The sequence below is a fragment of the Rutilus rutilus genome (assembly GCF_951802725.1).
Source record: "Rutilus rutilus genome assembly, chromosome: 1".
NCBI classification, from domain to species: domain Eukaryota; kingdom Metazoa; phylum Chordata; class Actinopteri; order Cypriniformes; family Leuciscidae; genus Rutilus; species Rutilus rutilus.
In genome coordinates, this window is record NC_140209.1 from 29,953,297 (window position 1) to 29,965,355 (window position 12,059).

Here is a 12,059-nt window from a genome sequence, read left to right on the forward strand (position 1 = left end):
CAATCGTAAAAAACTGCAAATAACAGTCCAATTGCATGTGTAATATAGGCTTGTCAGGCTTGGTACATCAGAGTCTGTAGAAATGGTTTCTTGAAAAAGAAGAACTGTCAGCTATTCACTTATGTTTGATGAATATCTGCTATAAGAAGTGGTGTCAAGCGTGAACGTCAAGTGGAATTGTACACTAAGAATGAATGAGTCACAAATGAGCCACCAAATGAAGAGAAGAGGAATCTATAGCAGTACTTCTTTTAATAAACACAAAACACTGGAGAACACATTGTGCAATGCAAGACAAAGAACTGAATAAACTGAGTGCTATATATAAACAGGCAAACAAAGGGAGCTAAATGAAACACAGGTGAACTTAATTAGTGACTAACAGACTATCATGGTTAACTTGTAGCTCAACATGAGTTCCTATAAGAGCAGCCGAAAGTGTGATTGAAAAGGAACATTCTCTCAACCCCAGGTCAGGACTGCACACGGATTAAGCGTTGTAGTATTTTTGTGACTGCAATATTCAGGCTCCACACGGATTGAGGACAACTTTTCAGCTGTACGGTAATGCACCTTTGCTGTTTTAGGCTTGTTTTTTTTTCTCCATTCCATTTTCTCCATCAGCTGACTTGATTTAGTACAACTAAAAAAAGTTAGTTTAAGCAAAAGTATTGTGCTATATTACCTAATGCAACTTTCATTCTCAAAGCTCCCTGCAACAAAGCTTTGACCTTTTATCAAAAATATTATTCTTAAACCAAACGGCATGATTTCACTGAATTCACTCTTCACTGTAGGCTTTAAAGATCAACATGGAGAAAATCATCCTAATATTCCCTCTGATATTGCTGGTGCTGCATATACAAGGAGGAGAGTTCTCCAAACCTCCAGTTTGTTTGCCTGAAGCTCCACAGCCGGAAGTCGTGGAGTTCGACAACACAATCTATGCCACTTGTGAAGTAACTCCCAGCCCCAATTTGCCACGTAACCAGCCAAAGATCTTTGGGCAAATCCTCTTCAAGCAGGTCTTCCCCAATGGAGATTTAGAAGTGAAAATCAACCTCCGTGGTTTGCCTGCCATCGATCCTCAAGAGCGTGCCATGCACATCCATCAGTATGGAGACCTCAGTCAAGGCTGCATCACTGTTGGTCCTCATTATAATCCAAACGGCGTTGACCACCCTCATCCTGGAGACCTGGGCAACTTTGCTTCCGAGAAAGGAGTTATAAGGCAGTTCCTGACGCTTCCAGACGCCAAGCTCTTTGGGCCTTATTCCATTCTGGGACGTGCGGTGGCGGTTCATGAGAAGGAGGATGATCTGGGAATGGGTTCAGATGAGGAGAGTAAACTTAGTGGGAATGCTGGAGAGATAATTGCTCTCGGTGTGATTGGTATTACTACTCCAAGTCTGTGGCAGAAGACTCAAGCGCTCCCCAAGAAAAAATGTAGAGAAAGGAACTGAGAGTCAAAGATGAGGGAGTCGGATATGGTGGAAGGGCAGATTCAAATAGGATAATCATGATTTTTCCTTGTGTATTCTTTGTATGTGTCCTACATTAAAGTATATTTCATAACCTGAACATTCCTATGGTTTTTTTTGTGTGTTTTTTCTTGGTCTTTTCAGAGGCTTTTTGGCCATAGCTTCCAATAGTAAATGCACTCTTAAAAATAAATGTAGGGTGAATGCAGGCAAAGTGGGCCGTTTAGTTTGATTTACTGTGCTCAATGGGTCCAACACTTTAAGAGCATGACAATGGCCTTTAATTAAAGCTACACTATTTCTTTAAATGATACAATGGTTTTGGTTGATGCAATATGACACTGGAGGGTGTGGCTACATCTCAAGGGAGGACACCCTTATTGTTGAAGGTAGCCATAACCTCTGACATAAGATTTTATTTTCTAAATTATAAGGTTTCTCGCTAAATGTCAACATATGGGTATATTATTCTGACAATTTGTTACTACAGTTAACAGGGAAAAAAAAAAGATTTTAAATGTGTTGGTTTTCTTGGAAGGTGTTTAAAGCTACAATATGTAAGATTTTTGTAATAAAATAACCAAAAATCACTTGCAAAGTGTGATATCTTTCCTGCAGTTGTGTACTTCCAGTATCCCAAAAGTTCTCAAAGATTTTTAATTTCAGAGAAATTCCAATTTAAAATTAAAGCTGCAAGCAGCATTCATCGGGGTTCAAGCGTTTAAGGCCGTTAAGCACAAATGCATAAAAAGACTAAGTTTTATTTGGCAACCATTTAACCACTGACATCATACATGGAAAAGACCATTTCCAGCCAATTTAACATGGGAAATATATGGTTTTCAAAGCTTTTTAACAGTTATAGCGCCACCTATGGTCCGATCTCCATAAAATTGTGCATGCTTGTTTACAATGTTATTTCACATATGCTCACCAATTTTCGTGAAGTTCTGAGTTTTCGTTTAGGATTTATAGGCTTTCGAGTGAATTTTGCCACGCCCATTTTCTAAATGACCCTGTTATAGCCATCCAAATGCAAAAGTTCAACTTTTTTTTGATAATTATTGATCCAGAGAATTGTCCTTGACTGGTTTGGTTGCGATCGGGCGAAAACACCTAGGACTAGTTCGCAAAAGTAGGTTTTTGACATAATCATGAATATTCAATGAACGGTTTGATTGACAGCAGTGGTTCTTGAGGCAAAGTTGTTCAGGATGAGGAGATCTGTCAAATGATATGCATATTGTGTGGATGTGTGTAACACCACGTGATTACAGAGGGCGTAAACCTCGTTAGCGCCAACTAGTGGCCGATTTCTTTCAAAATTCTTAGAGACCTCTAGGACCATGAGTTGAACATGCCCACCGAGTCAAACTTCATTGGCCGATGGCGGCCATGCTTTTTGAGATACGCCAATGTCCTCATATACGACCAAGACGCTGCATACCAATTTTCAAGTCAATCGGACTAACGGTCAGGTGGTCATAGCCCTTTTTAGTTTTTTTTCATGTTATAGCGCCTACTAGTGTTCAGTCGGCGCGATCTTTTTTTTTTACTGTGACCAAATATTGAGCCCGTACATATGTGTACCGAATTTGGTGAAGCTATCTCATTTGCTTCTCGGGTTATAGCCATTTTAGTAAAAGTGGCTCCGCCCACAGCGTACGTTTTGGCCCCCCTTACCGTGAATGTACCGTGAATGTAAATTTCACCTTTTTTCCGATAATTATTGATATTCAGTCTACAGAGAATCTTTCTGCACTGGTTTGGTTCCGGTCGGGCAAAAAACCTGGGACTAGTTCGCAGAAGTAGGTTTTGGACAAAAATCAAGATGGCAGAATAAGACGCTTGAGTCTAGGACAAACCGTCTAGGAGTTATGAACAATTTCATACTTTTGCTTGCTGTAGCGCCACCTATTGGCCAATCGGGGTCATACTTTGATAGGTTCTCCCCAAATTGAGGACTACCATTTGGCCAAGTTTCAAGACTCCAGCATTTACGGTTTGGGCTGCATGATCAGTTTTACGGCGGGATAATAATAATAAAAACCCTAACAATTACAATAGGGTTTCAGCACTTCGTGCTTGAACCCCTGATAATGGCTCGTCCATGTTCACTTGTCGCCTGTCAGTGACGTAATATCCGCGTTATCCCTGGTTTCCGCTCGTACTGCCATAGTAACCATGGCGACAACTGCGTTACGTCTAGCGGCACGCTCATGGAGTTGTTTCGTTCAAACATTATGGACCATGGCAAGCAGACTTTGGGACAAAAGGAGAACTAAAACGAGGATCAATATCGGCGTGGTGTTTTCGAGATGCCGAGAGCTCCACGTCCGTGACAAACTTCGACTTGACAGAGACGTCTTGCATGTACTTTATTAGACAGTTGAGCAAATGTACATAAAACTAATCAATGTCATATAGCTCAACATGATGAAATGTTAGAATATGATCAGTATGTTATTCTAATGTTCATCTAGCTTACTGCTAGTCTCATACAGACAAACAAACGCATAGAATAACATTATAACTTTCAATACACTCAAATGCAGTTTAGTGTGATAGTGTAGACCAAGTGAAACAGCGCTGCGTTACCTCACAAGTTTAATTCGCCAAATAAACTGACTTGTTAACCCTTTTCCACCAAGGCAGTGCTGGTGCTGGTTCGGAGCTAGAGCCTAGTTTCAAATCGGTTCTTTGTTTTTCGACACCCAAAGCACCAGCTCTGGACCAGGAAAAGTGGTTCTTAAGTAGCACCAAAACATTGCTGGTCTAGAAGTAAGAACCGCTTGCGTCAGGGGCTGGGGGCGGGGTTACCGTGACCAACAAGACGAACAGAAACTTGTGACCGCCATTTTTCAAATAGCAGCTAATCGAGCTAATAGCAGCTTGATTGTAATCTCCGTCTATGCAAGTTACGGCGAGCTGCACGAACACGTTGGATTCGCCGTGTTTGGATGCCGATGTAGGTTCGCAAAGCCATGAGCATCAATAGTAACGCAACGACCTCCATTGTTGATGGAAGGCTTGTTCGAGATGCATCGGAGCGGCACGGACCGATCGGAGCTGCGGGAGTGTTTGGAGAGCATCCGAGTCCTTGTGCTTTTGGATTGCTTTCGCAGTGCTTTGATGTCATGAGCCGATCGGTCTGCGAGAAGCCGAACCATCTAGAACAAGCCTGGTGTGTTTGTGTTTGGCGCTGCCACGCTAGCGTTGCTGGGCAACATGAGATGTATACAGTGACCTTGTGGAAAGGCAAACCGGATCTTAGAGAGCTCGTCAGTCGAACCAACTCCGGACTGGCAATAGCTCTGGCTCTGAACTGGCACCTGGTTCATGCTGGTGGAAAAGGGGTATGTGTGAGTATTAATTCAGCACTCGCGGGTAGATCGGTAGAATGAAATGTCCTTATTCCTTTATAGCGGCGGGACTCGCATGTGGCTCTGATATCTGTCTCTCATTAGCAATCGCGACCTGCTTCATACCGCAGTCATGTTAAAAACATCAATGTATTCACTCATCCATAAACATTATTAGATCCTTCGGCATGACGACAAGTTCCATAATTCCGCTTATGCGTCATCAACCTACACCTTTGTTATTGTAAGAGGTTAGCAAGCCTGGTCAGTACCTGGATGGGAGACCTCCTGAGAAAACCAGGTTGCTGCTGGAAGGGGTGTTAGTGAGGCCAGCAGGGGGTGCTCACCCGTGGTCTATGTGGGACCTAACGCTCCAGTGTAGCGATCGGGACACTATACTGTCAAAGAGCACCATCCTTCCAATGAGACGTTAAAACCGAGGTCCTGACTCTCTGTGGTCATTAAAAAATCCCAGGATGTCCTTCGAAAAAGAGTAGGGGTGTAACCCCGGCATCCTGGCCAAATTTGCCCCTTGGCCTCTGTCCATAATGGCCTCCTAATCATCCCCATATACTGATTGGCTTCATCACTGTCTCCTCTCCACCATTAAGCTGGTGTGTGGTGGGCGTTCTGGCCCAATATGGCTGCCGTCGCATCATCCAGGTGGATGCTGCACATTGGTGGTGGTTGAGGATATTCCCCCTTCCATGTAAAGTGCTTTTGGTACCCAGAAAAGCGCTATATAAATGTAACGAATTATTATTATTATTATTATTATTATTAAAATGTAGATGCAGAATATAACGCTTTAAAATATGGACACAATTTAAGTTCATCTACAGTGTTTAGAGAAAACAGACAGAAAAAAAGTTTTACAATATGGTTACCATTTAAAAGTTTCCTCTTATTGAATTTTTGTTAGTCTATTTGTTGTTGCATGTGTTGTAGTTCCATTTGTAATATGTTGTAGAGTTCATTAAGATATCTGATATTCAAATTTCATAAAATTTCATGTCAACATAACATGTTCTAGTTGTTTTGAACTTTACACATGCATTGAGTGAACTGATGAGTATTACTCATCATAGCCTATCTATGTGCTTTTGGGTCTGTTAAATATGCTGTGGAATATGTTTGTGTGATGTGTTAATAAATCATGTGTTTTTAAGATCCAGGATCATTTTTGATAAATTAGGGATGGGTCACATTACCTGAAAAGAAATTTGTCTGGAGTGCATGATCTCAAAATGTTTATTGGTATATACCTTGCAAATAACACATATCAACTGTATTCAAAATGAAATATTAAAGTTGGACCTTAAAGTTAACAAAAGTAATAAAAAGAAATAAACATCTAGGTACTGTATCTAAATGACAAGTGTCCCACCTTACCTGCCTTCAATCTACTAAAAGGGGATTTTAACATCGATGCCATAGAAGAATCATTCCCTCAGAAATGTTTACTTCTGCCTTCAAAGACAAGTACAGTTTTTTACAATCGCTATGACAATTTTTTCAATACTTTTAACAAATTTCCTAAACTCTTAACGCACCAACACACCTACAACACACAATTGGCAAAACAGTTAATTTCATGCTCAAAATCACACATTGTAAACTAAACTCCAACACTAATTTTCTAAATACAATAATACACTATGTCTACCAAAACACTGCAAACATGTCTCAAAATCAAATCATTTTTCAAAACACTAACATATGTAACATAGCCGTCCAACAGGAAGATTTAGTCAATCATAGCACAATGTCATAAAAACACTAACATCAGATGGAATTACAGAAACTGCATTATTGTATACGTGTCAGGTATGCCCTTATACAACAGACAGTATATTGTATTGATCATAGATTGTGTTTTGCACTGCAGTTTCTTTTGAAGCCTCTCTCCATTTTTGTTTTGTTGGGTTTAGGTCTTTTGCTGCAGAAATTCAATAAAAAAAGACCCATCTCAGAGTGCTTTATAGAATGTACGGTTACAGTATACCATATGGTCATGCGATTGAAAGAACCTCAACACCTGAGTGTGTTTCCTAGATGGAAATCAGCTGTGATTTATAATATTTGCATAATTCAATCAGCTGTTTCTCAGTAACAATAGGATAAAATACAGGGGATATATTTGTGTTTCAATTCACAATGTAAACAGCTGTTTACCTTGACTTTAGCCTGTAAGGTTAGGTTTAGAACATGGTGTTATCTGTTCTGACATACAGTGTTAAAGCATTGGTAAATTTGGCAGTAAAAATCCATTGGTTTGGTCTTGTTTGAGCTTGTGTGTAAAAGAAGCATTTTAAATTTGTGTTAATTGTACGCATTTTGTGTTAAAGCAACAAGAAATGTGTTAATAGGATAGCTTACACAGACGGATGTAGTGCTAACTGTGTTTGGAAAATTGTTAAAAGTATTGAAAAATCTGTCATAGCAATCGTAAAAAACTGCAAATAACAGTCCAATTGCATGTGTAATATAGGCTTGTCAGGCTTGGTACATCAGAGTCTGTAGAAATGGTTTCTTGAAAAAGAAGAACTGTCAGCTATTCACTTATGTTTGATGAATATCTGCTATAAGAAGTGGTGTCAAGCGTGAACGTCAAGTGGAATTGTACACTAAGAATGAATGAGTCACAAATGAGCCACCAAATGAAGAGAAGAGGAATCTATAGCAGTACTTCTTTTAATAAACACAAAACACTGGAGAACACATTGTGCAATGCAAGACAAAGAACTGAATAAACTGAGTGCTATATATAAACAGGCAAACAAAGGGAGCTAAATGAAACACAGGTGAACTTAATTAGTGACTAACAGACTATCATGGTTAACTTGTAGCTCAACATGAGTTCCTATAAGAGCAGCCGAAAGTGTGATTGAAAAGGAACATTCTCTCAACCCCAGGTCAGGACTGCACACGGATTAAGCGTTGTAGTATTTTTGTGACTGCAATATTCAGGCTCCACACGGATTGAGGACAACTTTTCAGCTGTACGGTAATGCACCTTTGCTGTTTTAGGCTTGTTTTTTTTTCTCCATTCCATTTTCTCCATCAACTGACTTGATTTAGTACAACTAAAAAAAGTTAGTTTAAGCAAAAGTATTGTGCTATATTACCTAATGCAACTTTCATTCTCAAAGCTCCCTGCAACAAAGCTTTGACCTTTTATCAAAAATATTATTCTTAAACCAAACGGCATGATTTCACTGAATTCACTCTTCACTGTAGGCTTTAAAGATCAACATGGAGAAAATCATCCTAATATTCCCTCTGATATTGCTGGTGCTGCATATACAAGGAGGAGAGTTCTCCAAACCTCCAGTTTGTTTGCCTGAAGCTCCACAGCCGGAAGTCGTGGAGTTCGACAACACAATCTATGCCACTTGTGAAGTAACTCCCAGCCCCAATTTGCCACGTAACCAGCCAAAGATCTTTGGGCAAATCCTCTTCAAGCAGGTCTTCCCCAATGGAGATTTAGAAGTGAAAATCAACCTCCGTGGTTTGCCTGCCATCGATCCTCAAGAGCGTGCCATGCACATCCATAAGTATGGAGACCTCAGTCAAGGCTGCATCACTGTTGGTCCTCATTATAATCCAAACGGCGTTGACCACCCTCATCCTGGAGACCTGGGCAACTTTGCTTCCGAGAAAGGAGTTATAAGGCAGTTCCTGACGCTTCCAGACGCCAAGCTCTTTGGGCCTTATTCCATTCTGGGACGTGCGGTGGCGGTTCATGAGAAGGAGGATGATCTGGGAATGGGTTCAGATGAGGAGAGTAAACTTAGTGGGAATGCTGGAGAGATAATTGCTCTCGGTGTGATTGGTATTACTACTCCAAGTCTGTGGCAGAAGACTCAAGCGCTCCCCAAGAAAAAATGTAGAGAAAGGAACTGAGAGTCAAAGATGAGGGAGTCGGATATGGTGGAAGGGCAGATTCAAATAGGATAATCATGATTTTTCCTTGTGTATTCTTTGTATGTGTCCTACATTAAAGTATATTTCATAACCTGAACATTCCTATGGTTTTTTTTGTGTGTTTTTTCTTGGTCTTTTCAGAGGCTTTTTGGCCATAGCTTCCAATAGTAAATGCACTCTTAAAAATAAATGTAGGGTGAATGCAGGCAAAGTGGGCCGTTTAGTTTGATTTACTGTGCTCAATGGGTCCAACACTTTAAGAGCATGACAATGGCCTTTAATTAAAGCTACACTATTTCTTTAAATGATACAATGGTTTTGGTTGATGCAATATGACACTGGAGGGTGTGGCTACATCTCAAGGGAGGACACCCTTATTGTTGAAGGTAGCCATAACCTCTGACATAAGATTTTATTTTCTAAATTATAAGGTTTCTCGCTAAATGTCAACATATGGGTATATTATTCTGACAATTTGTTACTACAGTTAACAGGGGAAAAAAAAAGATTTTAAATGTGTTGGTTTTCTTGGAAGGTGTTTAAAGCTACAATATGTAAGATTTTTGTAATAAAATAACCAAAAATCACTTGCAAAGTGTGATATCTTTCCTGCAGTTGTGTACTTCCAGTATCCCAAAAGTTCGCAAAGATTTTTAATTTCAGAGAAATTCCAATTTTAAATTAAAGCTGCAAGCAGCATTCATCGGGGTTCAAGCGTTTAAGGCTGTTAAGCACAAATGCATAAAAAGACTAAGTTTTATTTGGCAACCATTTAACCACTGACATCATACATGGAAAAGACCATTTCCAGCCAATTTAACATGGGAAATATATGGTTTTCAAAGCTTTTTAACAGTTATAGCGCCACCTATGGTCCGATCTCCATAAAATTGTGCATGCTTGTTTACAATGTTATTTCACATATGCTCACCAATTTTCGTGAAGTTCTGAGTTTTCGTTTAGGATTTATAGGCTTTCGAGTGAATTTTGCCACGCCCATTTTCTAAATGACCCTGTTATAGCCATCCAAATGCTAAAGTTCAACTTTTTTTTGATAATTATTGATCCAGAGAATTGTCCTTGACTGGTTTGGTTGCGATCGGGCGAAAACACCTAGGACTAGTTCGCAAAAGTAGGTTTTTGACATAATCATGAATATTCAATGAACGGTTTGATTGACAGCAGTGGTTCTTGAGGCAAAGTTGTTCAGGATGAGGAGATCTGTCAAATGATATGCATATTGTGTGGATGTGTGTAACACCACGTGATTACAGAGGGCGTAAACCTCGTTAGCGCCAACTAGTGGCCGATTTCTTTCAAAATTCTTAGAGACCTCTAGGACCATGAGTTGAACATGCCCACCGAGTCAAACTTCATTGGCCGATGGCGGCCATGCTTTTTGAGATACGCCAATGTCCTCATATACGACCAAGACGCTGCATACCAATTTTCAAGTCAATCGGACTAACGGTCAGGTGGTCATAGCCCTTTTTAGTTTTTTTTCATGTTATAGCGCCTACTAGTGTTCAGTCGGCGCGATCTTTTTTTTTTACTGTGACCAAATATTGAGCCCGTACATATGTGTACCGAATTTGGTGAAGCTATCTCATTTGCTTCTCGGGTTATAGCCATTTTAGTAAAAGTGGCTCCGCCCACAGCGTACGTTTTGGCCCCCCTTACCGTGAATGTACCGTGAATGTAAATTTCACCTTTTTTCCGATAATTATTGATATTCAGTCTACAGAGAATCTTTCTGCACTGGTTTGGTTCCGGTCGGGCAAAAAACCTGGGACTAGTTCGCAGAAGTAGGTTTTGGACAAAAATCAAGATGGCAGAATAAGACGCTTGAGTCTAGGACAAACCGTCTAGGAGTTATGAACAATTTCATACTTTTGCTTGCTGTAGCGCCACCTATTGGCCAATCGGGGTCATACTTTGATAGGTTCTCCCCAAATTGAGGACTACCATTTGGCCAAGTTTCAAGACTCCAGCATTTACGGTTTGGGCTGCATGATCAGTTTTACGGCGGGATAATAATAATAAAAACCCTAACAATTACAATAGGGTTTCAGCACTTCGTGCTTGAACCCCTGATAATGGCTCGTCCATGTTCACTTGTCGCCTGTCAGTGACGTAATATCCGCGTTATCCCTGGTTTCCGCTCGTACTGCCATAGTAACCATGGCGACAACTGCGTTACGTCTAGCGGCACGCTCATGGAGTTGTTTCGTTCAAACATTATGGACCATGGCAAGCAGACTTTGGGACAAAAGGAGAACTAAAACGAGGATCAATATCGGCGTGGTGTTTTCGAGATGCCGAGAGCTCCACGTCCGTGACAAACTTCGACTTGACAGAGACGTCTTGCATGTACTTTATTAGACAGTTGAGCAAATGTACATAAAACTAATCAATGTCATATAGCTCAACATGATGAAATGTTAGAATATGATCAGTATGTTATTCTAATGTTCATCTAGCTTACTGCTAGTCTCATACAGACAAACAAACGCATAGAATAACATTATAACTTTCAATACACTCAAATGCAGTTTAGTGTGATAGTGTAGACCAAGTGAAACAGCGCTGCGTTACCTCACAAGTTTAATTCGCCAAATAAACTGACTTGTTAACCCTTTTCCACCAAGGCAGTGCTGGTGCTGGTTCGGAGCTAGAGCCTAGTTTCAAATCGGTTCTTTGTTTTTCGACACCCAAAGCACCAGCTCTGGACCAGGAAAAGTGGTTCTTAAGTAGCACCAAAACATTGCTGGTCTAGAAGTAAGAACCGCTTGCGTCAGGGGCTGGGGGCGGGGTTACCGTGACCAACAAGACGAACAGAAACTTGTGACCGCCATTTTTCAAATAGCAGCTAATCGAGCTAATAGCAGCTTGATTGTAATCTCCGTCTATGCAAGTTACGGCGAGCTGCACGAACACGTTGGATTCGCCGTGTTTGGATGCCGATGTAGGTTCGCAAAGCCATGAGCATCAATAGTAACGCAACGACCTCCATTGTTGATGGAAGGCTTGTTCGAGATGCATCGGAGCGGCACGGACCGATCGGAGCTGCGGGAGTGTTTGGAGAGCATCCGAGTCCTTGTGCTTTTGGATTGCTTTCGCAGTGCTTTGATGTCATGAGCCGATCGGTCTGCGAGAAGCCGAACCATCTAGAACAAGCCTGGTGTGTTTGTGTTTGGCGCTGCCACGCTAGCGTTGCTGGGCAACATGAGATGTATACAGTGACCTTGTGGAAAGGCAAACCGGATCTTAGAGAGCTCGTCAGTCGAAC

At 40.8% G+C, this 12,059-nt stretch overlaps 2 protein-coding genes across 4 annotated transcripts; both read left to right on the forward strand.

The window, feature by feature from the left end:
* Positions 1-352: 352 nt before the first annotated feature.
* On the forward strand, positions 353-1,581 carry LOC311293844 (extracellular superoxide dismutase [Cu-Zn]-like). Of its 2 annotated transcripts, none has more exons than XM_084414356.1 (2): positions 353-564; positions 798-1,581. In XM_084414356.1, the coding sequence occupies exon 2, from the start codon at positions 813-815 to the stop codon at positions 1,461-1,463; it is 651 nt and encodes a 216-aa protein (XP_084270482.1). In that variant the 5' UTR covers positions 353-564; positions 798-812; the 3' UTR covers positions 1,464-1,581. The 2 variants fall into 2 exon arrangements, with proteins under 2 accessions (XP_084270482.1, XP_084270483.1); XM_084414357.1 differs by having other exon boundaries at positions 353-559.
* Positions 1,582-7,714: 6,133 nt separating this feature from the next.
* LOC311285918 (extracellular superoxide dismutase [Cu-Zn]-like) lies at positions 7,715-8,867 on the forward strand. Of its 2 annotated transcripts, none has more exons than XM_084401795.1 (2): positions 7,715-7,850; positions 8,084-8,867. In XM_084401795.1, exon 2 carries the CDS (start codon positions 8,099-8,101, stop codon positions 8,747-8,749), a length of 651 nt encoding a protein of 216 aa, XP_084257921.1. In that variant the 5' UTR covers positions 7,715-7,850; positions 8,084-8,098; the 3' UTR covers positions 8,750-8,867. The 2 variants fall into 2 exon arrangements, with proteins under 2 accessions (XP_084257921.1, XP_084257922.1); XM_084401796.1 differs by having other exon boundaries at positions 7,734-7,845.
* Positions 8,868-12,059: the final 3,192 nt, after the last annotated feature.